Source organism: Euphorbia lathyris, chromosome 6, assembly GCF_963576675.1.
Source record: "Euphorbia lathyris chromosome 6, ddEupLath1.1, whole genome shotgun sequence".
NCBI classification, from domain to species: Eukaryota; Viridiplantae; Streptophyta; class Magnoliopsida; order Malpighiales; family Euphorbiaceae; genus Euphorbia; species Euphorbia lathyris.
In genome coordinates this window covers 88301441-88328606 of record NC_088915.1, presented here as the reverse complement: position 1 = coordinate 88328606, position 27166 = coordinate 88301441, and the positions used below count along the sequence as shown (strand labels likewise).

Genomic DNA, 27166 nt, shown 5'->3' with positions numbered 1-27166 from the left:
GGATTGAATGTGACCCTTATCCTTTTTTTTTGTCAAATATGGTACTCTCTCCGTTTCATATTACATGTCTTTCTAAAGATTATTTTTTTTGTTTTATAATATATATCATTTTGATATGATTAATACACATTAAGTCACATTCTTTTTTGCTATAAAATGTGGATATATGGATATTAATTAGAATAATGAACTTATTATAAAATAAATAAATAGTGGAATCTATAAATAAAGGGTAGCAAAATCGTTTTCCTAATATTCTAAATTTATGTGCAACTCTCTAAAAAGACATATAATATGAAACGCATGAAGTAGTAAATTTTAAATAATTTTTCTTAATTCGAGTTTTAGCAATGTTATCCGAACGGGATAAGGGCCAAATTTAACATTAATGTTTCAAGCGAAGTGCAAATTTAGCTCTAATGTATGAAATTGTATAAATTTAACTCTAACGTTTCCAAGCAAGATCAATTTTAGCTATGCATTATCGAAAATTTGAAAAGGCTGGTTTAAATATTATTTAACTGTTATATTGGACCTTTCAAACAAGTTTGTTGATAAATTGAAGCAATTTTATATATTTTTATTGGTTTTTTATAACTATATTAATAACACAGTAAATATTTTGAATAGTATGATAAAAAAAATTGTGATTAACTTATATATGATTAACATATATGATTAAAATTTTGGAAGGTTTGAATTGACGGTTAAAAACCAATCAAACCATTTTTTTCTATTTTCCGATAATATTGTGTTAAAATTGATCTTGTTTGGAAGTATTATAATTAAATTTGCATGATTTCATATGTTAATGCTAAATTTGCACTTTTCATAAAATGTTAGGGGTAAATTTGGTTTTTATCACTATCAGAATCAAACCGGACATCAAACTAAATTTATAGTTAGATCATAGGTCACTTAATTCAACTAAACAACTCGGATTCGTCGGATCAGATTACATAATAAATAAATAAATAATATATATATATATATATATATATATATATCAGCTGTTTTTTTAAGGAAAAAATACAAAAATAAACCGTGTGGTTACATCTGTTTTCGATGGGCACCCTTATGGTTTAAAAGTTTGCAAAATGGTACCTTGAGGTTCATTCCGTTAGTAAATACAGACCAAATTGACTAAGAGTATTCAAAATCAAAGGAAAAAGAGTTAATTTAGTCCTTATATTTATTTATTTTATAAATTAACCCTCTTTATTATCTAATTATTCTAAACAAACCCCAAAATAAAACATCAAAATCAAATATACCATCTTCTTCCTCTCTCTCTCTTTAATTTCTTTTCTTTCTTTCTCTTTTCTCTCTCCTTTTTATTAATTTATCTCTTTCTAAATCTAATCAATTGAATCCAATTTTGAAAAGAAAAATAAATAATTTAATAAACAGAATCAATACATTCCAATCCATTTCTGTACGGATTCATCAACTTCAAAAGTTCAGTAGCTTTCTCCTTCGTGTCATCACTACACCCAACTTGCAACAACAAAACCAGCTTCTGAAAAACCCCAACTTGAAGAGCTTCTGCCATTACTACTACTGCTACTTTCTCTTCTCTTCTTCCATACTTATTCATCAGCTTCCAAATCACCGAGACCGAAAACTCCGTAGCCAATTCAGATACTCTCAAGATTTTTTTCACCAAAACTGGCCATGTTAATGCATTATTGTATGCTTCTTCTCTCCCTTTTTCACTGTCACAAAGCTTATCAAACACTGTTGAAAAGATCAAGTGAAGGAAAAATGATTTATTGAAATCAAGAAGAATCTGAATTACAATACACAGAGAAAAACTAATTGAAGAAATTTACAATAATCAAGCAGTCTTTTATAATGAACTGCTAACAGATACAGTTACAAACTCAACTAATTAATAACTAACTTGTAACTGTGTGGTTGACAACTAACTATGGTTAAGCTAAACTTCTCTAATTAACAAACTAACTTCAACACTCCCCCTTCAAACTTGGTGCAGTCATGTTGACAACTCCAAGTTTGCTCAAAAATTTGTCAATCTGAACTCCATTCATAACCTTTGTAAAAAGATCAGCTAGTTGCTGAAGTGATGAAACATGTGGTGTTGATATAAACCCCTGCTCCACATAGTCTCTTATAAAATGAACATCGATATCAAAATGTTTAGTGTTCTCATGATCAATAGGATTAGCTGCTATAGCTATTGCTGAAGTATTATCACAGTGCAATGGAATAGGTCTTTCTACTTCAACTTGAAAGGTTTGGAGCAAAAAAGAAATCCATTTGAGTTCACAAGCTGTTATAGCTAGGCTTTGATAGGGGTCAAAAACCCCTATCTTTGGGTACGGTTTTAGGACGGTTTTTAGAGTTATTTGGCTAATAAGCGAGCAATTCTCGCATTTAAATGCTTTTGTGTGAGTTAGTTAGGAATTGAGAATATTCTATTTACTTTTCGTCGTTTAGGCTCGTTTTGTAATCAATTTAGGCAAATACGGCCGAAATAGCATGCGTATTAGAATTCCGTTATCTTTTGAAGCTAATTGGTCCGTCAAAAGTCGCACCAAACGAAGCGTTTGCTCAAAATAAGCGATTGACGGATCAATTTGGCTTTTGGACTAATGTTTTCCGGAGTTTTTATGCGTGTGCAGGTGTGAAGTCGGACGAAAAAGGTCACGGAACTCATCGAGCTTGGATCGAGCGCGCTTCGGGCGAAAACGCTCGACGAGTAGGGCCCTACGGGCCATTTCTGCTCGCCGAGCAGGCCACCAGGCGCCTGCTCGGCGAGCAGGGGGTTGCTCGGCGCGAGCAGCCTTTCCTGCTCGGCGAGCAGCCCTGCGGGAATTGGTCAAAAAGACCAATTCCGCCCCCACGAAGCCACGCTCGGCCCCACGTCTTCCTACACCAACTAGGACATGAAAATAGGTCAAAACGAGGCCCGAGACGCATCTATAAATAGGGTTTTTCAATTGTAATTCAATATCTTTCATTTTTGTAAATTATTTTAGCTTTCCCCTTGTAATTCCTCTCCATCTTCTCCATCTTCCTCAACCTCCATTGAAGCTCCTTCAAAGCTTTCTACCGAGGAATTACCAAGGTCCGTCCTTAAGATTAAGTCGCCGGCTGCAGAGTAAACAGGTTCCCTGAAAGGGATTTTTGTATCTCCTTTTATCTTTCCTCGTTTGTACTCTTTGATACAGTTGCCGAACTTGACTTATTGTATCTTGTGACAATTATCTTCGCCTTTAATAATAATTTAGCTCTTGTTTTGTTCTATGATTATTTGTCTAATCTCTGTCTTACGCTTTATTCAATTGGTTTAACTCATTCAAAAGCCTTAAAATCTAGTAGGCACATATTGCGAGCTGAATCTGACCTAGTCAGAGCCTAGGAGATTGACGACCTCTTAGTTGATTAAGCGCCAATTTACTGAGCCTTAGACCTAGTTTCGGCCTTAGGGAATCACGCGCTAGGAACCTCAGGAGGGTAAGTAGGGTTACTCGCCTTGAATACAAGTGACTCAGATTAGGTTTTTATTCAATAGACTTGATAATCTATCTTTATTATTATCGTTCATACCATGTTCCTTCGAATAGTTTCATTAATGAAAGATCAATTAGGGGTAGAGTAACTTAGTTAGGCGTAGAATAACTTAGATAATTTAGTTAGAATTAGATAACTTAGCTAGGATTAGTATAATTCAACCTAGGAGTAGATTAATTAAACAAACCAAACTCAAAACCCCCCTAACCCTAGATAACATCCGAGACCGAGTAGCTTGATACTTGCAGAAATAAATCCTGTGGACGATAACCTGGACTTAAATCAGAAATTTATTACTTGATAACGACGGGGTACACTTATCCCTTAGTGAGGATTCTCCGGAATCCGCATCAAGTTTTTGGCGCCGTTGCCGGGGATTTATTTCTTCTGCAATATCGAACCAAAGGTTGATTTGTTAGTTTAGGCATTTGAATATCTTTGTTTATATCGTCTATACTTGTTGATATATGATTTCTTTATACTTTTCTATACTTGTTCATATCTGTATACTGTTACTTATCAAACTTTTGTGCTAGAACTTCACTTTTTCTCAGCATTCTCTGATCAATGAATTGGCAAGAAAAAGTCGAGTGGCAAGCTCAAAAGTTTACTATCCCATCAAGACAATACATTCATGCCCTGGAGAATGAGGCTCCCAATCCCTCCATGGCCGACTTAAATGAGAAAATGGATATCTTGGTGGCGAAACTGAGCCTCAACACCAATGAAAGTGTAAGTTTTATGGGTGATCACCAAAGGTATAATTCTAACCCCAATTCTTACAGCTTTTATGGTAGTGATTGGAGGAGACCTCAACACTCAAATTTGTCCTACGGGAACCCTAACATGTTGAGGCCTCCAAATAGGTTTGTTAATAAGCATAGGGAAAACGAATGGGGAATGTTCCCTTACGAACAACCAAGCCAAGTTCCTCCACAACCCTCTAGCTCACGAGATGAGATGTTGTCCCTCTTGAAAGGAATATCAGCCCGACTTACAATCAATGAGGAGGTTTGCAAGGACTTGAGCAACCAATTGGCTCAAATAAACCAAGAGATGCAAAAGCAATCCCGAGATGCTCTCCCAAGCATAAAGGAAAACATAGAAATCCCACAAAGGGAATCAGCTCAAACCATCTCTTTGAGGAATGACAAAAAGGTAGAACCAAGTCCACTATCACATGCATCACTCGAGGTAAGTGAAGAACCGGAAGCGGTAAGCAACCCCGGTTCAAAATCTGAAATTCTAAATCATGTGATAGAAATAAACGATCAAATCAAAGCTTGTGTATATCAACTACCTTTTCCTCAAAAGTTCGTAAAGTTTGGATTTACTCCTTGTTCAGAAGTTTTCATTCTCTTCGACCTACCAAGAGAATCCAAAAGGGAGCAAACCAAACTTTTTCATAATATGTTTAAATTCGGCCTCCTACTTCCATTAAACTTATTTGAGGCTCTTAATCAGTTTTGTAGGTACGGATTGTTTGTTAAGGAATTCGAGTTCCTAACGCGGATAGAAGCTTATACTTAGGAAGGAACTCTATGTCGAGCTAACCGACTATAAAAGTAGCGCTTCTTGGGAGGCAACCCAAGTTCGGATTAAAACTTTTTCTAGGTTTGTTTTCTTTTTAATTCAATTATAGATTTCTGTTTTTAGCTTTGGCTAGTAAGTTGTCTTCTCCACCCTAACTTTTTGCACATGCACTTGATGGTTTTAGATGGAATGTTGGAACTTATTGCATATTTTAAGTGTGAGGAGGAGGGGTAGACAAACTTACAAAAATTGTATAAATTTTAAATTTTTGTTGCGTCGTGTCTAGTTTAGTTTAGCGTTTTTAGGTTTTGTTTATGCTTCTGCATGTGTAGGACCTAAAACCGTGAACCTCCTTCGAATCTAAACTTTGTTGTTTGTCTTTGAGGGCTGAGAACCGAATCTAAAATTGCATGACAACTAGTTTAGGTGTAGGACACAACCCTTGTATCTGTAAAAGCATGAGCTACAGTTTGCATTTAGACCATACTTTTGAAGAAATGCTAAAATCATTACTTAGGTAGATAACTTAAGAATTGAAGGCATGTGATATTAAACTTGAGTTTGGGGAAAACTAGTAAATACAAAATTGAAACCCAAAGAATTGTGAGCTGAATTTGAGCCTAAGAGCGAACATCAAAAAGCTCTTTTTCTTGACATTTTTTGTGTGAATGCTTTGACTTGTGGAAGATTACAGATTTTGCACCTAATACTGTGTTGAACCTACATGCAATGATTTGAGATGATAAACGATGAATCAGCCTCATTAGAATTAACCCTTTTCTTTACCTTGTTTTTCTTTTTCATCCACTCTAGGAAGCCCCTTTGAGCCGACATTTTTGTAGTTTGTAGATTTTTCTTTCGTTCTAACCCGTTTTTGTGAACCACAACTTGGTTCGCCACTTAACCCTTGTTTTTGCAAAGCTCGAACTGAGCCTTTGTTTTCTTCTAGCGCTTTATCTTTGTTGATGGCATTACAGTAGCAAGCCAAAAGGCTAAGAAGTGAATGAGCATTACTATCCCAGAAAGAAAAAAAAGGGGGAAAAGAAAAACAGAAAAAGAAAAGAGAAGAGACGAACAAAAGGGAAGAACTCCATTCCCCAGTTCCTAAAAATCAAAAAAAAAAAAAACGTCTCAAGAGAGCATCCCAAAAACAAAAATAATAAGGGATGAATAAAAAGCTCAGTCACTTCATGATTGCTAAAGCCATTTTAACTCCGTTTTTGTAGCGCTAGAACATTTAACCCTTGTTGTACCTTTAACCCTCTAACCACATTACAACCCCAATTAGAGGCTGTTTTTGATATCATCGGAGTCATATAGCATAGTAGAGGAACTCGGATGAACGTGCAAAATCAACGTAATCCTAAGCAAGAATATAAGCCGAGAGTAAACACCTTAGCCACCAAAAATTGTGTGAATGAGTGAACTACCTATGGTGAGGTGTTTTACTTAGCGATCCCCTCAAGCTCGTTTAATTGAACATGTGTCCATTTGCTTAAAACTATAACCCATGATAATTGAAATGCGGCTTTTGGATATCGTGTCTCTACTTTGTATTTCCGAATGCATGTAATTACAGATGCTCGAAATTGTGTCAAACACCTAGTCAAACTGGGAAGTTTTCTAGCTTGCTTGTGATGGCGGGTTTAGTTTTTTAGTTTACTTGGGGACAAGTAAAGTTTTAAGTGCGAGGAGGTTTGATAGGGGTCAAAAACCCCTATCTTTGGGTACGGTTTTAGGACGGTTTTTAGAGTTATTTGGCTAATAAGCGAGCAATTCTCGCATTTAAATGCTTTTGTGTGAGTTAGTTAGGAATTGAGAACATTCTATTTACTTTTCGTCGTTTAGGCTCGTTTTGTAATCAATTTAGGCAAATACGGCCGAAATAGCATGCGTATTAGAATTCCATTATCTTTTGAAGCTAATTGGTCCGTCAAAAGTCGCACCAAACGAAGCGTTTGCTCAAAATAAGCGATTGACGGATCAATTTGGCTTTTGGACTAATGTTTTCCGGAGTTTTTATGCGTGTGCAGGTGTGAAGTCGGATGAAAAAGGTCGCGGAACTCATCGAGCTTGGATCGAACGCGCTTCGGGCGAAAACGCTCGGCGAGCAGGGCCCTATGGGCCATTTCTGCTCGCCGAGCAGGAGCCTGCTCGCCGAGCAGGGCGCCAGGCGCCTGCTCGGCGAGCAGGGGGCTGCTCGGCGCGAGCAGCCCTGCTCGCCGAGCAGCCTTTCCTGCTCGGCGAGCAGCCCTGCGGGAATTGGTCAAAAAGACCAATTCCGCCCCCACGAAGCCACGCTCGGCCCCACGTCTTCCTACACCAACTAGGACATGAAAATAGGTCAAAACGAGGCCCGAGACGCATCTCTAAATAGGGTTTTTCAATTGTAATTCAATATCTTTCGTTTTTGTAAATTATTTTAGCTTTCCCCTTGTAATTCCTCTCCATCTTCTCCATCTTCCTCAACCTCCATTGAAGCTCCTTCAAAGCTTTCTACCGAGGAATTACCAAGGTCCGTCCTTAAGATTAAGTCGCCGGCTGCAGAGTAAACAGGTTCCCTGAAAGGGATTTTTGTATCTCCTTTTATCTTTCCTCGTTTGTACTCTTTGATACAATTGCCGAACTTGACTTATTGTATCTTGTGACAATTATCTTCGCCTTTAATAATAATTTAGCTCTTGTTTTGTTCTATGATTATTTGTCTAATCTCTGTCTTACGCTTTATTCAATTGGTTTAACTCATTCAAAAGCCCCAAAATCTAGTAGGCACATATTGCGAGCTGAATCTGACCTAGTCAGAGCCTAGGAGATTGACGACCTCTTAGTTGATTAAGCGCCAATTTACTGAGCCTTAGACCTAGTTTCGGCCTTAGGGAATCACGCGCTAGGAACCTCAGGAGGGTAAGTAGGGTTAATCGCCTTGAATACAAGTGACTCAGATTAGGTTTTTATTCAATAGACTTGATAATCTATCTTTATTATTATCGTTCATACCATGTTCCTTCGAATAGTTTCATTAATGAAAGATCAATTAGGGGTAGAGTAACTTAGTTAGGCGTAGAATAACTTAGATAATTTAGTTAGAATTAGATAACTTAGCTAGGATTAGTATAATTCAACCTAGGAGTAGATTAATTAAACAAACCAAACTCAAAACTCCCCTAAGCCTAGATAACATCCGAGACCGAGTAGCTTGATACTTGCAGAAATAAATCCTGTGGACGATAACCTGGACTTAAACCAGAAATTTATTACTTGATAACGACGGGGTACACTTATCCCTTAGTGAGGATTCTCCGGAATCCGCATCAGGCTTCTATATTCAGCTTCTGCTGAAGACCTGCTGACTGTAGCTTGTTTCTTGCTTTTCCAGGAAATCATTGATTTTCCAAGAAAGACACAATACCCTGTTATTGAACGCCTGGTTGTCTTACACACCCCCCAATCTGCATCGCAATAGGCTATTAGCTTCATCTTGTCCTGAACTGGATAAAATATCCCTCTAGTCAGTGTCTTCTTCAAGTATCTCAGAATGTGAATTGCAGCATCGAAGTGGTGTTGCATTGGTTCAGTCATAAATTGACTTAATTGCTGTGTTGGAAAGCAAATGTCTGGGCGTGTGAACCCCAGATAAAGCAATCTTCCTATTAATCTTCGATAAACATCTGGAGATGACAGTTTAGGTGTGACTTGTTTTGGTTGAAAACCACTAGGAAGTGGTGAGTTTGCTAAATTTGCATCTTGTATCTGGGCATCAATTAATAAATCTCTGATGTATTTCATCTGAGATAAGAACATGCCCTCTCCTGATCTTGCTACTTCTACTCCTAGGGAGAATTTGACATAGCCAAGATCCTTAATTGTGAACTGTTGATGAAGAAAATCCTTCAACCTTATTATTTCAATCTCTGATGTACCTGAGATAAGCAAGTCATCAACATAAAGAACCAATGCAATGAAAACATCTCATGTTTGCTTTGTGTATAAACAATGATCATGTTTAGATTTTAGAAAGCCAAATTGAACTAACTTAGCTGACATTTCCTTATTCCACTGCCTCCCTGCCTGTTTCAACCCATATAAACTCTTCACCAATTTGCACACTTGCCCCTCCTTTGCTTTGGCATAACCCTCAGGGGGTAACATGTAAAGCTCTTCTTCGATAAAGCCATGTAAATAGGCATTATTAATGTCTATTTGGTGAATTGGCCAAGCTTTTGCTGCGGCAATTGCCAAAAAAAATCTAACTGTCACCAACTTAGCTACAGGTGAATATGATTCATTATAATCCAAGCCAAAAACTTGATTATAACCTCTTGCCAGTAGCCTAGCCTTAAATCTATCAACTATTCCATCAGACCTTCTTTTAATTTTGAAAATCCATCTGGATGTAATTCCTGTCTTGCCTGGTGGTAAATCAGTCAAAATCCAGGTTCCATTGTTTTCTAAGGCTTGTAACTCAAGTGACATTGCTTCTTGCCATCTAGGATCGGTGGCAGCTTGTTTATAAGTTTTTGGTTCCTGTTCAGTAAATAAGTTGCTGAGAAAAGCTTGATGATTGGGTGAATAATGGGGTGAATCACATAAGGTAGTGTCTGAATTAGATACTTGAGCAGTGTTAACAAAATCTGTCATCCATACTGGTTGTTTGATAATTCTGCCTGTTCTTGAGGTATTTGTAGGTTGAGTATTTTTAACAGTTTCTGGTGAAGAGGAATTAGAATTTATAGGTTGATCTGTAGAAGAATGTAGAGTGTCATTTGGTATTTGGGAAGTTGAGATTAATGGAATGTTGTTATTGCAAGGATCGGTGAGTAATTGTTTGAAAGGAAAAGAAGTTTCATGGAACTTTATATCTCTGGTGGTGATGAACTGCTTAGTATCACATCTGTATACCACATATCCCTTTTGACCATTAGCATAGCCCATAAAAACAGCTTTGTAAGCTCTCTCATCAAATTTGTCCTTGTGCTGTTGTAAATTTGTAACAAAACACAGGCAGCCAAAAATCTTTAAATGACTGTAGTCTGGTGATCTTTTGTGTAACCTTTCAAATGGTGTCTGCCAGTTTAAACCCTCTACAGGTAGTAAATTGATAATGTGTGTGGCAGTTTTAATGGCCTCTCCCCAGAAGTCATTAAGAACACCAGATTGAAACATTAATGCTCTTGCAACCTCAAGCAAATGTTTGTGCTTTCTTTCTATAACCCCATTCTGTTGGGGAGTATAGGCACATGACTTTTGGTGCTGAATACCAAAGCTAGCTAACATTTCCTGATAAATTGTACTAGTAAACTCTGTACCATTATCTGATCTAACTGTTTTCACCTTTGCATTAAACTGATTTTGAACAAGCAAGATGAATTTATGCATAATAACACATACTTCTGTCTTTGAAGTTAAAAGAACAGTCCATAAAGCCTTCGAGTAATCATCAACAATTGTTAAAATGAATTTTGCATTACTAGAAGAAGTCAAATGATAAGGACCCCATATGTCAGTATGCAGAAGTTCAAGTACAGAAGTAGAAACAGTTGTGCTACTTGGAAAACTCAATCTATGTTGCTTAGCTAAGGGACACACTTCACAAGGAATTAATGATTCTGAACAATCAATACCAGTAACATCCTTAAGCTTCTTCCAGGATGTATGTCCTAATCTATAATGCCAAATCACATTTCTGTCTTCTAATGTATGTACAGAAGTAACATTTAGAGCACTTACATCACTGATAGTTCTATCTGTTGCTTTTAGAGAGAATGATTTCTTAGACAACTTGTATAATCCTCCATTCAAGTGCCCTACTACCAATATTGCTTTAGTCTTCAGGTCCTGTAATATACAGCATGTAGGTTGAAAATTAATACCAATATCCTCTTCTTTCAACAATTGTCCTACTGAAAGGAGATTAAACTTAAATTCTGATACAAACAAGACATTGTGCAAAGCAAGTTTGTCATTAAACTTTACTGTGCCCTTATGTGATATTCTTTTGATACTCCCATCAGGTAAATAGATCTTCTGTGGCATTGGTAACTTATGTTTAACAACAAAACAAGATTGATGTGCACACATGTGAGAACTTACACTTGAATCAATAATCCAATCATCAACATCAGTAGACTGCAATTTATCATAATCTGTGATGTTACCTGCAAACCCTGTAAAACATGCTAGATCACTTGCAGCTTTGCTGCTCAAAAACTTCTGGAATTCCTTCTGCAGAAAACTAGTGACAAACTGAGATTGTACTCCATCCTGCTCTCCTTCCATATCTCCACTAGTTCCTTCTTGTGCTACATTTGCATGCTGGTTTGACCCTTTCTTGACATTTTTGTTCTTTTTAAGTTTAAACCAATCAGGATAACCCTTGAGCTTGAAACAAGTTTATTTCAAATGCCCTGGTTTTTTGCAATGAGAACAAAACATGTATTCTTTGGATCTCTCTCCTTCCTTGCCTGCAACTGCATTTGCAATCTCCATTCTTTCTGCAACATTGATTGCTCCTTGGGAAACATTGTGTTGTTGGTGTTCCATTTTAAGAATCATAGAATAAGCCTTGATAACTGTAGGCAAGGGATCAGACATCAAGATTTGATTTCTTGCATTCTCATAGACGTCATTCAAGCCCATGAGAAATTGCATTAAATGATCACTTTCAAGCATATTGATAGGGGTCAAAAACCCCTATCTTTGGGTACGGTTTTAGGACGGGTTTTAGCGTTATTTTGTTAATAAGCGAGCAATTCTCGCATTTAAATGCTTTTGTGTGAGTTAGTTAGAAATTGGAAACGTTTTATTTACTTTTCGTTGTTTAGGCTCGTTTTATGATCAATTTAGGCAAATACGGCCAAAATGGCATGCATATTATAATTCTGTTATCTTTTGAAGCTAATTGATCCGTCAAAAGTCGCACCAAACGAAGCGTTTGCTCAAATAAGCGATTGGCGGGTCAATTTAGCCCTTGGACTAATGTTGTTTGGAGTTTATGTGCGTGTGCGGGATAAAACATGATCAATTTCAGGCAAAAATCGTGTCTCGGGGACCCCCGGTAGTCGCTCAGCGAATTGAGCATCGGCGCGCAGCCCGGGCGCTGCTCGGCGAGCAGCCCAGGCACTGCCCAGGCACCGCCCAGGCACTGCCCAGGCACCGCCCCGGCACTGCCCAGCCACTGTGCCTGCTCGCCGAGCAGGCCACCAGAGGCCTGCTCGGCGAGCAGGGGGCTGCTCGTCGCGAGTAGCCCTGCTCGACGAGCAGACCTGCGGGAATTGGTCAAAAAGACCAATTTCGCCCCCACGATGCCACGATGGACCCCACGACTTCCTACATCAATAAGGACACGAATTAGGTCAAGAAAAGGGCCCGAGCCGCGTCTATAAATAGAGTTTTTCCAAAAGGGAAGAACTTCATTCCCCAGTTCTTAAAAATAAAAAACGTCTCAAGAAAACATCCCAAAAAGAAAATAATAAGGGATGAATAAAAAGCTCAGTCACTTCATATTTGCTAAAGCCATTTAAACTTAGTTTTTGTAGCGCTAGAACTATTAACCCTTGTTGTACCTTTAACCCTCTAACCACATTACAACCCCGATTAGAGGCTGTTTTTGATATCATCGGAATCATATAGCATAGTAGAGGAACGCGGATGAACGTGCAAAATCAACGTAATCCTAAGCAAGAACATAAGCCGAGAGTAAACACTTTAGCCACCAAAATTGTGTGAAATGAGTGAACTACCTATGGTGAGGTGTTTTACTTAGCGATCCCCTCAAGCTCGTTTAATTGAACATGTGTTCTTTTGCTTAAAACTATGACCTATGATAATTGAAATGCGGCTTTTTGATATCGTATCTCTACTTTGTATTTCCGAATGCATGTAATTATAGATGCTCGAAATTGTGTCAAGCACCTAGTCAAACCGGGAGGTTTTCTAGCTTGCTTGTGATTGCGGGTTTAGTTTTTTTAATTTACTTGGGGACAAGTAAAGTTTTAAGTGCGAGGAGGTTTGATAGGGGTCAAAAACCCCTATCTTTGGGTACGGTTTTAGGACGGGTTTTAGCGTTATTTTGTTAATAAGCGAGCAATTCTCGCATTTAAATGCTTTTGTGTGAGTTAGTTAGAAATTGGAAACGTTTTATTTACTTTTCGTTGTTTATGCTCGTTTTATGATCAATTTAGGCAAATACGGCCAAAATGGCATGCATATTATAATTTCGTTATCTTTTGAAGCTAATTGATCCGTCAAAAGTCGCACCAAACGAAACGTTTACTCAAATAAGCGATTGGCGGGTCAATTTAGCCCTTGGACTAATGTTGTTTGGAGTTTATGTGCGTGTGCAGGTTAAAACATGATCAATTTCAGGCAAAAATCGTGTCTCGGGGACCCCCGGCAGTCGCTCGGCGAATTGAGCATCGGCGCGCAGCCCGGGCGCTACTCGGCGAGCAGCCCAGGCACCACCCAGGCACTGCCCAGGCACTGTGCCTGCTCACCGAGCAGGCTGTGCCTGCTCGCCGAGCAGGCCGCCAGGCGCCTGCTCGGCGAGCAGGGGGCTGCTCGTCGCGAGTAGCCCTGCTCGCCGAGCAGCTCGCCCTGCTCGACGAGTAGACCTGCGGGAATTGGTCAAAAAGCCCAATTTCTCCCCCACGATGCCACGATGGATCCCACGACTTCCTACATCAATAAGGACACGAATTAGGTCAAGAAAAGGGCCCGAGCCGCGTCTATAAATAGAGTTTTTCCAATGTAAATTAGAGATCTTTTTCCTTTGTAATTTTCTTAGCTTTTCACCTTGAGAAATCCTCTCCACCTCCTCCATATCCTTCAAATCTCCATTGAAGACACCTCCGAAGCTCCATTCACCGAGGATTGCTCAAGCTTCATCCTTAAATCCTAGAAAGACGCCTGCATTGGTAGACAGGTTCCCTGAAAGGGATTTTTCTTCTTTTACATTCTGTCTAGCCTCTGATACATGCTATGAATTCTAGGTTTATTGTAACTTCGTGACAATGTTTCCATCTTTGATATATATTATAGTTCTTGTTTATTCAATTGTTTTGATGTTTTAATCTTTGTCTTACGCTTTGTCTGATTGGTTTAACTCATTCGATAATCCCAAAATTAGGTTGGCACATATTGCGAGCTGAATCTGACCTAGTCAGTGCCTATAGGATTGACGACCCTATAGAAGATTAAGCCCAAATTACTGAGCCTTAGAGCTAGTTTCGGCCTTACAAGGGAATCATGAACTAGGGACTTTAGGAGGATAGGTCGGGTTAATCGCCTTAGACACAAGTGACTTAGGTTTCAATTCAATTGTTTAAACATTCTATTTTCATTATCATCGTATCCCTTCATGTTCCTTCGGTTAATTGCATTGGTAAAAGATCACTTAGGAGTAGTTTAACTTAATTAGGGGTAGAGTAACTCAATTAGGCGTAGAATAACTTAGTTAGAATCGGATAACTTAGCTAGGAATAGCGTAATTCAACCTAGGAGTAGATTAATTTAAACAAACCAACTCAAAACCCCCTAAGCCTAGATAACATCCGAGATCGAGTAGCTCGGTACTTGCGGAAATAAATCCTGTGGACGATAACCTGGACTTAAACCAGAAATTTATTACTTGATAACAACGGGGTACACTTATCCCTTAGTGAGTTCTCATCTCTAACGTAGGTGAGGGCGCATCACATATCCAGCATTTTCTTTGCAGCATCTCCACATTCACAAGAGGGAATTGGATTCAAAACTGATAAATCTTCGCACAGCCTTTTCATCTGAGTATAGTATAGACTAACTGTTTGTCCACCCCGTATGAGATTTACAAGATCCTTTTTCAATTGATAGACTAAAGGACCATTAGATTGGCCGAATCGTTGCTCTAACTCAATCCACAATGCTTTTGCAGTCTTAACATAGAAAAGTGACTCTGCAAGATCTTTAGAAATTGAAGCCAGGAGCCATGATAGTACCATGCTGTCACATTTCTTCTACTTCTTGTCAATTGGGGACATCACGTCTGGTTCAATATGATCTTTAAGAATAAAATCAAGTTTATCCTTTGCTGCTAAACCGATCTTCACTGCTCTTAACCAGGAAAGATAATTTGTGGTTGTTAAAGGATTACTTACAAGGGAGACCCCTGGATGATCTGATTTCTCAAGATCAAGATAAGATGTATCTTGATTTGCCATCTCTGAAACTTGTTTAGGATTGCTGGTGCTGTGAAAGATTACTTCGTCTTCTTCACTTTCGGATTCGAGTACTTGAAATTTATTGTTGCGTCTCTGATTTCATTTTCCCAATTTCACCATTGATCTTTGTGCGGAAGCTCAGATACCATGTTGAAAAGATCAAGTGAAGGAAAAATGATTTATTGAAATCAAGAAGAATCTGAATTACAATATACAGAGAAAAACTGATTGAAGAAATTTATAATGATCAAGCAGTCTTTTATAATGAACTGCTAACAGATAACCAACTTGTAACTGTGTGGTTGACAACTCACTATGGTTAAGCTAAACTTCTCTAATTAACAAACTAACTTCAACAAACACTCCTAAAGCTGTTTCGCATATGTTCTTCTCCGAATCCACGATGATTTCGAGGAGTAACGGATCAAACCGAGCTCAACGAACTCCGATCTGATTGTTGAAGATGGAGAAGATGAAAGTAGGTGAAAGATGATTGTTAGAGAAGATTTTGTGATAGTACGTGAGATTGGATCTTTTATCAAGTTGAATAGTACTTGATTTACGCCTACGATTTTGGATTAGTGATTCAGCGTGATCGGAATCGGAGGTAAGAAGGCATTTCAATGTGATAATAGAGTTGTGTTTGGATGAGAAATCTCGGCATTTCAGGAACCACACCATTGAAGTTAAAGAACTTGTTGATCCTAAACAGAATTGTATTTCTAAATCCAATGGAATCATTATTTTGTTCATTAACGACAATATATCCCTGATGGTTTTTTTTTTTCTTATGAGAGTGTGGAGTTTATTAATTAATTTATTTTTCTTTTCAAAATTAGATTCAATTGATTAGATTCAGAAAGAAATGGAAATTCAATTATTTTAAAAAGAGAAATTAACAAAGAGGAGAGAGAAGAGAAGAGAGAGAAAGAAAAAAAAATTAAAAAGAAATGGAGAAGATAATATATTTGATTTATATTTTTTATTTTGGGGTTTATTTGTAATAACTAGATAATAAGGGGGATTAATTTATAAAATAAATAAATATAAGGACTAAATTAACTCTTTTCTTTTTTACTTTTAACACCGTTAGTCAATTTGACATGTATTTGCTAACGGAATGAACCTCAATGTACCATTTTACAAACTTTTAAAACAGAAAGGTACCGATCGAAAACAGATATAACCACAAGATTTATTTTTGTACTTTTCCCTTTTTTTTAAGCATTGTTATTAGTAATTCCTTTATCAAAAATCAAAACTACCAATACAGACATTGCAAGAAATTATGAACATTGTAAAAATATCAAGTAGCAAAAAAAATAGGGTTAAGGTGCAAAAATACCCCTAATGTTTTGGGTCAGGAGCAATTTTTACCCCTAACGTTTAAATTGGTGCAATTTTTCCCCTAACGTTTGTAGCCAAGAGCAATTTTACCCCTAACGTTTGTAATTTGGGTCAATTTCCGACACTATTATAAAACACAGATATTTTTGTTCATTATTTTGAACCAATTACATATCAATTCATTCTAAAAAAAGGATTTCATAGTTTTTGTAATTTAATAATAGAATTGGAGATTAATATTTATAAATTCGGTGAATTTTTTGAATTTTTTGTCTAATTCGTACAAAAGACAATATTTTTTTAATTTTTTTCACATCCCAACATATGTTTATGATTTGTTACTGATAAAATAACGCACATTTGAAGTGTAGATGATAAGATTCATGACCGAGAAGACAATTTGATGAATTATTTCTGAAATTGACCCAAATTTTCAACGTTAGGGGCAAAATTGCTCTTGGCTACAAACGTTATGGGTAGAATTGCACCATTTTAAACGTTAGAGGTAAAATTGCTCCTGACCCAAAATGTTAGGGGTATTTTTGCACCTTAACCCAAAAAAATATCAAACTGAACGTAATCATGTTGAACTAAAATAAAAATCAATATATCTAATCAAACAAAAGGTGATAAAACTCGATAATAAGAAGAGAAACAATAATAAAAGTACATATTGAGATGTTTTTTTTTTTACTTTTTTTTGTACTTTTTGTATAATTATTTTTGTAAAAAGTAAAATAAAATAAAAAGCCAGTGTCATCCCGGATGCCAGTAGGATCATCAGGTCCCGAATTGACCCTGATTCTAACCGAATGATTGAAGATCAATAAACCTAACCTGACCCAAATCGCAGACCTAATCGATTACCGATTAGGGATGGATCTGACAGTATTGATTTTTAGTGATTAAGCCTTTAATTTTCAATTTGACTGATTAAACCCTTAAATATAGTTTAAATTAAACGTTTAATAAAATTGTGATTTTCATAATTTTTCTATAACCACAAAACATCAAATATAACGAGAAAAAACTCTCGGACTCCTAATAATATTACATTTCTAAACCGTATATGATTAATGTTTACTTTCTTGGTAACTAGAAGCTTAATGTGTTAAACCTGATTGGAAGAAAAGGATTACAAAAAGGAAAAAAAAAAAGCAACAAAAAAATAAAACACAATATATACTTCTTAATGAAAGAATAATAGATCTATTCAACCATGATAAGGTTAACTGTTTCCAATAGATCTGACAATTATCATGTTCGAATTGTGTTCGTGAGTGTCATTTTGGATTCGTGTTAAACAGAGTAAGCCCAAACCCAACCTAAAAACTTTCATATCACAATCGTGTTAACCTATTCGAGTTAGTGTCAATTTCGTGTCGTGTTTTCAAGTTACATGTAATTTTGTTATACATATATATTACGATAGCTTTTAAAAATATAAGAGGGATATAATACTATTTTTAAATACTTTATATCATTTATAGATTAATATGTTAACACTAAACATTGAAAAGTCTGTTAATATCATGTTAGAGTGTCATGTAATGTGTTTATAACAATTTAGTAGATTCAAATCATATTTGCAAGTAATATTTATAATTTTATAATTTTTACTAATAAATTGACGTATAAAAACATGAGAGAAATTTGCGTATCAGTTTCGTATCAACCCAAAAATGACACATTACCTACTAAGCTAAACTCAAACACTAAAATTACGTGTCGATTTCGTATCGTGTAATCGTATCGTGTATACTTTTGCTATCTTTAATTTCCGATATTGTTAAATCCGAAAAAAGTGTAAATGAAAGAATAACACGAAGGTAAAAAAGCGAGCACTAAACCGAAAACCGAACACGGAACTTCATGCAAAACAAACACAGAATCATCCATCATCATCATCTAGTTGTTAAACACATACACTCATTACATCTGGGAAATCTGTTGTCGTTTAGCAAGTTGCCACCGCGCAACGATGAACTATGTGCTTCTTGATAGGCACATCACCAGCTAAAACCATGAATCCCTTGTCCACATTAGAGAAATTTGTTACTGGAATCACTAGATCCCCAGGAAGACCTAAATCACAACATAAAATAAAAGAAATGAACAATTCAAACCCCATAAAATAAAGAGTACATGATAGATAATATGTAAAAATACCCCTAATGTTTAGGGTTAGGAGCAGTTTTACCTCTAACGTTTAAAATGGTGCAATTTTACTCCTAACGTTGGCATCAAGAGCAATTTTACCCCTAAAGTTGTCATGTTGAGTCAATTTGAGAAACAATTCATCAAACTGTCTTTTCAATCATAAACCTTGTCGTCTATACTTCACATGTGAGTCATTTTATCACTTATTAGTTCAGGGGGCAAATGATGTATTAAGTCATGAAAGAATAATAGATCTATTCAACCATGACAAGGTCAACCGTTTCCGATATTGTTAAATCGGGAAAAAGATATAAATGAAAGAATAATACGAAGCTACAAAAAGGGTGCACTAAACTGAAAACTGAACACGGAACTTCATGCAAAACAAACACAGAATCATTTATCATCATCATCGTCTAGTTGTTAAACACATACACTCATTACATCTGGGAAATCTGTTGTCGTTTAGCAAGTTGCCACCGCACAACGAAGAACGATGTGCTTCTTGATAGGCACATCACCAGCTAAAACCATAAACCCCTTGTCCTCATTAGAGAAATTTGTTGCTGGAATCACTAGATTCTCAAGAAGACCTAAATCACAACATAAAATAAAAGAAATGAACAATTCAAACTCCATAAAATAAAGAGTACATGATAAAAAAAAATATAGAACAATTCAAGAGCCTATGGACAATGTGCCTAATGAAGACACGCACACCAGGAAATGTCATCATTTAGTGAAGAGAACAAGATATTCAAAACAATAGTTAATAGATTTGAGAATATCATACATAGTTATTAAAGGCGCATGGCGCACTAAGGCGCTAGGGGTCCTGGAGCCTTGACGGATGGCGCAGCGTGCGACAAGGCACACTTACAAAAACAAAAATTATAAAACTAACATAAAAATGCAATGAATACTAAATCATGCCAATATTCTTAAGCATAAATAGATTTTAAAATGCAAGATGAACCCATGTTAGAAAGCTAAAGTTGAATACTAATTCCTAAGTTCTACGCTTGATCAAACTCTCCAAATTCATCACTCCTCTTGTATTCGGATGCTTTGTTTCTGTTTGAATTCGTTTTCTGTGGTTTGTTCTACTAAACTTCTTCCTATTATTATAATAAGACTATGCCGCTTCCTGTTCTAACTATCTCTTCCTCTTCTAATTAAAACGTATAATCTCTCTCTTCCTTTTAATATTTGTTTTTTTTTCCTGATTTGGGACCTTCTGAACACTTGTTCAAGATATGTAACTGTAAAAAAAAACATAAAACTGCCCCCAACTGACCCTATGTCACCAAGGTGCGCCTTTCGCAACTGCCCCTTGGCGCAAAATGGCACACGAGACGCACACTATGGCGGTTGCGCCACGCCATGGAGATGTCATGGCACTAAGGCCTGCGCCTGGTGCGCCTTTAATAACTATGATATCATATCGTCAAACTTTAGTCCCCGCTGCATCAAACTGTTGGGGAAAGGGAACTTTTGTTGGATAGTTTTAGGTTCCATAGGATAAGATTATTAATGGTAGAGATTAATATTGGAGTATTTCAAGCAAGTGAACTAATACTAAAGAACATAACATTAAAAAATAGCAAAACCATTAATCTCATGTTGTCATGAGGTACGACCAAAAGGATCCTAGAAAAGTTAGCAACTTATATCATGGAAAAGAGTCAGCAATTTGTACACGAAAAGGTTCATCAATTACCAAATGCTGTCAATTTTTTTTTTAAAAAATGAAGTCTACTTTGAGAATCTTATGCAGACATGGATGACCTTTCCTCATTAAAAGAGGAAGAGAAAACACTCAAGAACACTCTTAAAGACCATAGTTGTTAAAGGCGCGCCTCACTGAAGGCTCAAGGTAGTGAGCCTTGATTGCAAAAAGAGAGGCCCTGTTTAAAAGGCTTTTGTCTTGTGCCCCTCGCCTGGGCCTCGGAGCCTGAATCAAGGCACGCCTCTTTGTTTTCACTAATCTAATTTAAATAAGATTAATCTTAACCCTTGATCTAAATAAAAATATCAAGACACATAACTAAATATAGAAAGACTAGAGAGGGATTAAGTGCAGTCACGTAAAGAAGAGTATCCTCCACTCCACTAAAACAGAAACTGAAACAGACACACAGAAGGATATCAAGTGACAATGAATGGTTATTAGTTTAGTAGCATTAGTTGGGTACTTAGGTTAAGACATTAAGTATATGTTAATATCTTTATGAAGTATGAACTTAACTCGTGTTTTTGACATTTATGATTTAGTATTATGTTTTTAGGTGGTTTTGTTTTGTTTGTGTGGTCATAAGTGTGTTTTTTTGGTTTATGCTATAACTAGTGAAAGGACTTTTTTTTTTTTTCTGCGCCTCGTGTTCCTCAGGTGTGCGCCTTGATCCTAGGCTCCAGGAACCCTTAGCGCCTTTAACAAATACGTTAAAGACAGCATTTCCAAGAAAAATGCAAGCAAGACTACAACACCGTGTCAAGGGAAATACTCTAATTCACAAGCATCTCATGCCAATAATTAGACGGGCTGCTTGATTGCATGTCCAAAATGATGTTTAAAACACATCAGTCATTTTCTATGACATAACTTAAAAAACAAACTGGCAGCCCTATTAGCTTACAGAAGTATTATGGAAATAAAATGAAGTTTAGTATGAATATTATAGCAATTTACATAGCCGACCCCGAATCATTTCGGGACTAAGGCTTTGTTGTTGTTGTATGATAACATCGAGATATTATCCATGGGATCAAAGAGGATATTTACCAAAACGGCAGCGTATTGGGGCGCCCAGGGAAGCAATGGCGTATCAAGCAAGTCATCCGAATGGCGGATCACCTAGATTCCGTCACACGTTATCCGTAGTCAAACCTACGTGAAACCCGCCATCACGCCTCGATCCGCCCGCCGAACGGTTGAGGCGATTCCCAATAAAGGCAATTAATGGAACGTTAATGAGCTAACGGCCACACTAAAGGGAGATCCGTAACCGCCATTAATGAGGCATTAATGGAGACTTTCTGGTTACTGGAAGTTACGATCACATGACTATAAATAGCTTGCATCACAAGCTACCGAGGTACACATTCACATTCTCACTCTAGACCCTTCTCTTGTCAATACAGTTTATTCTTATTCATATACTGACTTTGGCATCAGAGCTTCCCCCGTCGAACCCAACGACGCCCCCCACAGGGAAGGAATTTGATCCTAGGCTCCAGGAACCCTTAGCGCCTTTAACAAATACGTTAAAGACAGCATTTCCAAGAAAAATGCAAGCAAGACTACAACACCGTGTCAAGGGAAATACTCTAATTCACAAGCATCTCATGCCAATAATTAGACGGGCTGCTTGATTGCATGTCCAAAATGATGTTTAAAACACATCAGTCATTTTCTATGACATAACTTAAAAAACAAACTAGCAGCCCTATTAGCTTACAGAAGTATTATGGAAATAAAATGAAGTTTAGTATGAATATTATAGCAATTTACATAGCCGACCCCGAATCATTTCGGGACTAAGGCTTTGTTGTTGTTGTTGTTGTTGTATTATAGCAATTTACAATTCATATCACCATGAAACACAAACCAATGTTTGAATGCAGAGTTAGCAATCAGAGATTGCATTAAGTAATATACACATATATCCCTCTGTTCCAAATTTCCGGTCTTGAACAAAAAGCTAGGTGATCAAAACAACAACAAGCAATACAATCTTCGACCGAAAGCATGTGAAGATGCTTATGTTTCCAAGGATTGATAGTCACAAAGCAATAAGGAAAAAACAATCCAATTCAAACAGACATCAGAATTGAGTGAGATAAGCACAATGTTCCATAGATATCACTACTCTCAACAACTATATAATAAACATATGCAAAAAGAATGAATAAATAACCTCTATCCATACCTATTTTGCGCTCAGGCGTCAGCGCAGTCTTTGTGGACAACAAATCAGAGGGAAATGCACCATCACTAGACCCCGGAGTTAGGGTAGATGTTGAGAACCTCCTACAAGCGAAGGAAGTCACTAAACCCTACATTATAGCAGATGAGATATGAGATGCCAATGACAGAGAATATGCTTCAGAAATCCCCAAATATTAACAAATTGGCCAAAAGCAGCAGAGAAGATTAAGAATGGCGAGAGAGTACCTTGACAAAGCCAGAAGATTCTGTAGAAAATTCGTAATCCAGAGAAACAATGCAACATAAATCTGAAAGTATCAACAACATCAGTTCGAAGCTACCAAATATCTCCATTAAGAAACTACAAGTGATGAAGCGAGAAAAACACAGGGTTTACCGTCCTCAGGTTGAAATGATGGACAATTAACACCAGGAGAACAGCAACGAGCAATTTTTAAGGAGCCGACAGAGCGTAAAAGCCTTGTTGAGACTAATAGGGCCATATTTCTAAAAGGCACCCTCCACTGATCGAAGAAAAGAAAAGTCACCTGTACATCTACAATCCGGCGAAGGTAGAGTAAATACTGTTGAACTGCTGATGAGATGAAAAACGCCGAGAAGCTCGGATTTGATAATTACAATAGGACCTAGTTTTGTCCCCGTCCGTCTGATATTCCGGTGAAGAGGAAGGCGCAACAACCCCAACTTGTTTTCTGCTGAGTTTTTTTTATTTAGGGCTTCCCATGGTTGGGCCAGTTATAATCCAACCCAGCCCAATTATGGGACATGAACATGGCTGTAGTCAAGCCAAGCCTGCTCATGTTCGGTTCGTTAGAAATTGAAAAGTTCGGGTTCAATATTCTGTCCGCGTTCGCGAGCAGTTCGTTAATTTTTTCCATGAAGTTTGCTTACTAACAGCTTAATAATTATTTATTTTAAATTTCTTTAATACAAATCTATAATCGTAAATATTAAACGTTTAGTTGAAAATTACGTTCTTTTGCGGTTGAAAATGAGACAATTTTTCTACGATGACATCAAATATAGGACCCGTTTGTTTCAGTTGTAGATATTAGTTGTTTTTTCTTTAAAAATTTTACCAAACATTTTCTATCTCATATTTAGTATTGAAAGGTAAAAAGTTGTTCCGAAAAATGAAAATAAACGGACACATAATAAAAAAAATAATAATTTGGAAGTCTGAATAATATTACATTTCCGGTTTCAAAAAAAAAATATTACATTTCTGGTTCAAAAAAATAATAATACAGTAAAGCCTCTATATAAGAATACACCTGGGACCATGATATTTGTATAACAATTGAGAGGTTATTACTAAATAGAGTTTGGTATAATAAAAAATTTCAACACATAAAATTTTAAATTTTTTATCATAGGCATGCATGGTTTATATATAATGTATAACAATAGACATTAATGGAACAAATTAAATATTTAGAATTTCAATTTAGAGTTTAGGTTTTCAATATATAGATGGAAGAGTTTTATGGAAAAAATGTAAACATCAATGAGAATACTAAATATTTATAATTTCAAGTTGTAGTTTGTGTTTCCATCTCATAGATAATTTCAATAGTTTTTTTAATAATTTATAATTTAGTTTGAATTCTTAATATATATATATATATATATATATATATATATATATATATATAATTATTACTATATAAAGGCATAGTTTCTAGAAGTGTATAACAAATAACATTTGAGAGGTTATTCCTATTTATAATTGGCCCAAATTGGGACCGAGTTTTTTTTATAACAAAATAGAGGTTATTCCTATATAGAGTATTCCTATATCGAGGTTGTACTGTATTACATTTCTAACCGTATATTACAATTATAATCAAATATTTTAGGGATAATAATTAAATTTGATCCTAACATATATCTCTAACGTATGAAATTGTACAAATTTAAGTCAAACGTTTTCAAACAAAATCAATTTTAGTCATATGTCATCAAACTTTTGCAAAGGCTGTCTGTCACATTACACTTTTCAAATATTAATTATATTTAAGATATTTACAACGATGGTAGATGTTATTAGATTTTTATGTCAAAAGCAGTTGTTTTGAAAATTTACCAAACACTTTTTTTTTATCTCCTGTTTAGAATTAAAAGGCAAAAAGTAATTCCGAAAAAATGAAACAAAAATAGGTACTTAAATATGTTACTACTGTTAAAAAAATATATGTTAAAATACTAACAACTAAGTCTGTTTCATATAAATCAATAACGTAGTTTTTTTAAAATGTGTAAAATGTGTACTGTGCTACTAATATATTTATAAATAACTAACAAAAAAAAAATACGAATTTAGAAGAACTAATGTGATAGTTAAATAATAGTTAAGCCAACCTTCAAATTTTTAATAACATTAGACTAAAATTGATTTTGCTAAAAAAACATTAATTAAATTTGGACTATTTTATACGTTGAATCAAATCTGCAATTCATGGAAAACTTAAAATCAAATTTGACTTTCATCCCAACATTTTATATCTATTGTTTAAACTAAAACACTAAAACGAGCTACAAAAAGCGAACAAAACCGAAAACAGAATTTCAAACAAAATAAACACGAAATCATTAACATCAACATAGTATTCTATATATTTATCCTCAAGGACGGCTCGAGAAGGTTTTGAGGAACTTAAGCATCCATTTTCGGAAAACGTCAGACTTAATTTTTTTTTTTTTTATGTCAACAAGCACTAAAAGAATATCAGTCTAACACTCATTAATCACAATAAACACCTCATCTAAGTGAATACTGAATCCGTAACTGTTTATCTTTAATGGCTCTAAACAACTTAATCATCTGTTGTTAAACGCACACTCATTACATCTAGACAATCTGTAAGGACTCCTTGCATTCTAATTTTTTTTAGTCACTTTTATTTGTGTTATGTTTTTAGGATAAAATAAAATCCAGGTACCGAAGTATGAATTATGGTAAAGTTCATGTACTATTGATGTAATTAACTCATGAAACTCGCGTTGACCGGTTATTAACCGGTAAAATATACTAAATTGTCCGGTCATCATTACTTCAGGTATATTTTTGGGACAAAATGTAATCTAGGTATCAAAGTGTAAACTAGGTAAAGTTCATTTACTATTGGTGTAGTTTACCTGTGAGACACTTATAAAGTTCAAGGAGGTAATCTACTTTTATAACAAGTTTAGGGAGTTGGTGATACCGAATAATTAAGTTCAAGGAGCTCCTGAGACACGTGCAAATTTCAGGGAGCCAATTAGGGATGTAAATGGGGCGGGGATTACCCGTCCCCGATGGGGCCCCGCCCCGTCGGGGACGGGTAATCCCCGCCCCGTTTTATTATGGGACGGGGACGGGGATTAATATATGCCCGTTAGTAGAAACGGGGCGGGGATGGGAAAGGGTATCCCCGCCCTGCGGGGATCCCCGAACCCTCCACGTATTGTGCCCTAAACCTTAGCTAACTTAATTAATAAATATCTGAACAATCTTACCAAAAAAAAAAAATAAACATCTGAACAAACATACGCCTAATTAATTTCCATTAAATAAACATCTAATAAAAATTGCCATATTCAATCATATAATTTATTCCATGCATCATATATCTCTCTTTAGGCGGTAGTGAAATATTAATAGAAATTGTTTAATTATGAGAAAGATTAATATTTAATGACCTCAATATTATGATAGTGTTTGGAAACAGAAAATGGAAGTAAAAAAAATTGTGGTTGATCAGCCACATTAACATTTTTATTTATTTGGTTGGTCAGCATTATGATGAGTAAATCATTTTTACTTATTTTATTTATTATCTTCTTTTATTTATTTTTTATATATATTTTTTAAATTTTAAATGGGTAAACGGGAATACCCGCGGGGTCGAGAATTCTCCACGGGGCGGGGACGGGAATGAATTTTGTCTCCGTTTATTTCGCGGGGCGGGTATGGGAATTCCACGTTTAGTTGGGGCACGGGGATGGGAACTCCAATCCCCGCCCCACCCCGCCCCGTTTACATCCCTAGAGCCAATCTACTATTATGAACAAGTTCATAGAAGTTCATAGAGGTGGTGATGTATTAGACCTTCTTTTCCACCATGATTATTGCTGAAAAAACACAGATTTTTGCTCCCGTATTATGCATTCTAATTTTTTCTTTTTTGTAATTTCATAATTGAATTGAAGATTAATAAATTCGACAAAATATTTGGATTTTTTTGTCCAATTCATACATAAATCATTATAGTTTTTTAGTTTTTTTTTTAATTTATTTTCCACATGTATACATGTGTCTATGATCTTATTGATGACTGATTATTGATGACTGGAAAGACAGTTTGATGAATTATTTTTCAAATTGACCCAACGTTATGGATAAAATTTCACTATTTCACACGATATTGGCAAAATTACTCTTAGATGTCAATGTTAAATGTAT

At 36.1% G+C, this 27166-nt stretch overlaps 1 protein-coding gene and 1 pseudogene across 2 annotated transcripts; both read right to left on the bottom strand.

The window, feature by feature from the left end:
- Positions 1 to 1399: 1399 nt before the first annotated feature.
- Positions 1400 to 18512, bottom strand: LOC136233806 (U-box domain-containing protein 21-like; annotated as a pseudogene).
- On the bottom strand, positions 18459 to 23415 carry LOC136232545 (uncharacterized). 2 transcript variants are annotated; one of them, XM_066021763.1, is made up of 5 exons: positions 23099 to 23415; positions 22948 to 23009; positions 22703 to 22829; positions 19209 to 19366; positions 18459 to 18698 (listed from the first exon to the last, which is right to left on the bottom strand). In XM_066021763.1, the coding sequence occupies exons 1-4, from the start codon at positions 23202 to 23204 to the stop codon at positions 19239 to 19241; spliced, it is 423 nt and encodes a 140-aa protein (XP_065877835.1). In that variant the 5' UTR covers positions 23205 to 23415; the 3' UTR covers positions 18459 to 18698; positions 19209 to 19238. The 2 variants fall into 2 exon arrangements, with proteins under 2 accessions (XP_065877835.1, XP_065877836.1); XM_066021764.1 differs by having other exon boundaries at positions 19218 to 19366.
- Positions 23416 to 27166: the final 3751 nt, after the last annotated feature.

Excerpts from the sequence above, each read along its gene's own strand:
- LOC136232545 (XM_066021763.1), bottom strand. The coding sequence starts at position 23,204 with ATGGCCCTATTAGTCTCAACAAGGCTTTTACGCTCTGTCGGCTCCTTA. Across the intron at positions 22,830-22,947 it reads AATCTTCTGGCTTTGTCAAG|GGTTTAGTGACTTCCTTCGC; the intron begins GTACTCTCTCGC and ends GCTATAATGTAG. Across the intron at positions 19,367-22,702 it reads GACGCCTGAGCGCAAAATAG|GTCTTCTTGAGAATCTAGTG; the intron begins GTATGGATAGAG and ends GTTGTGATTTAG.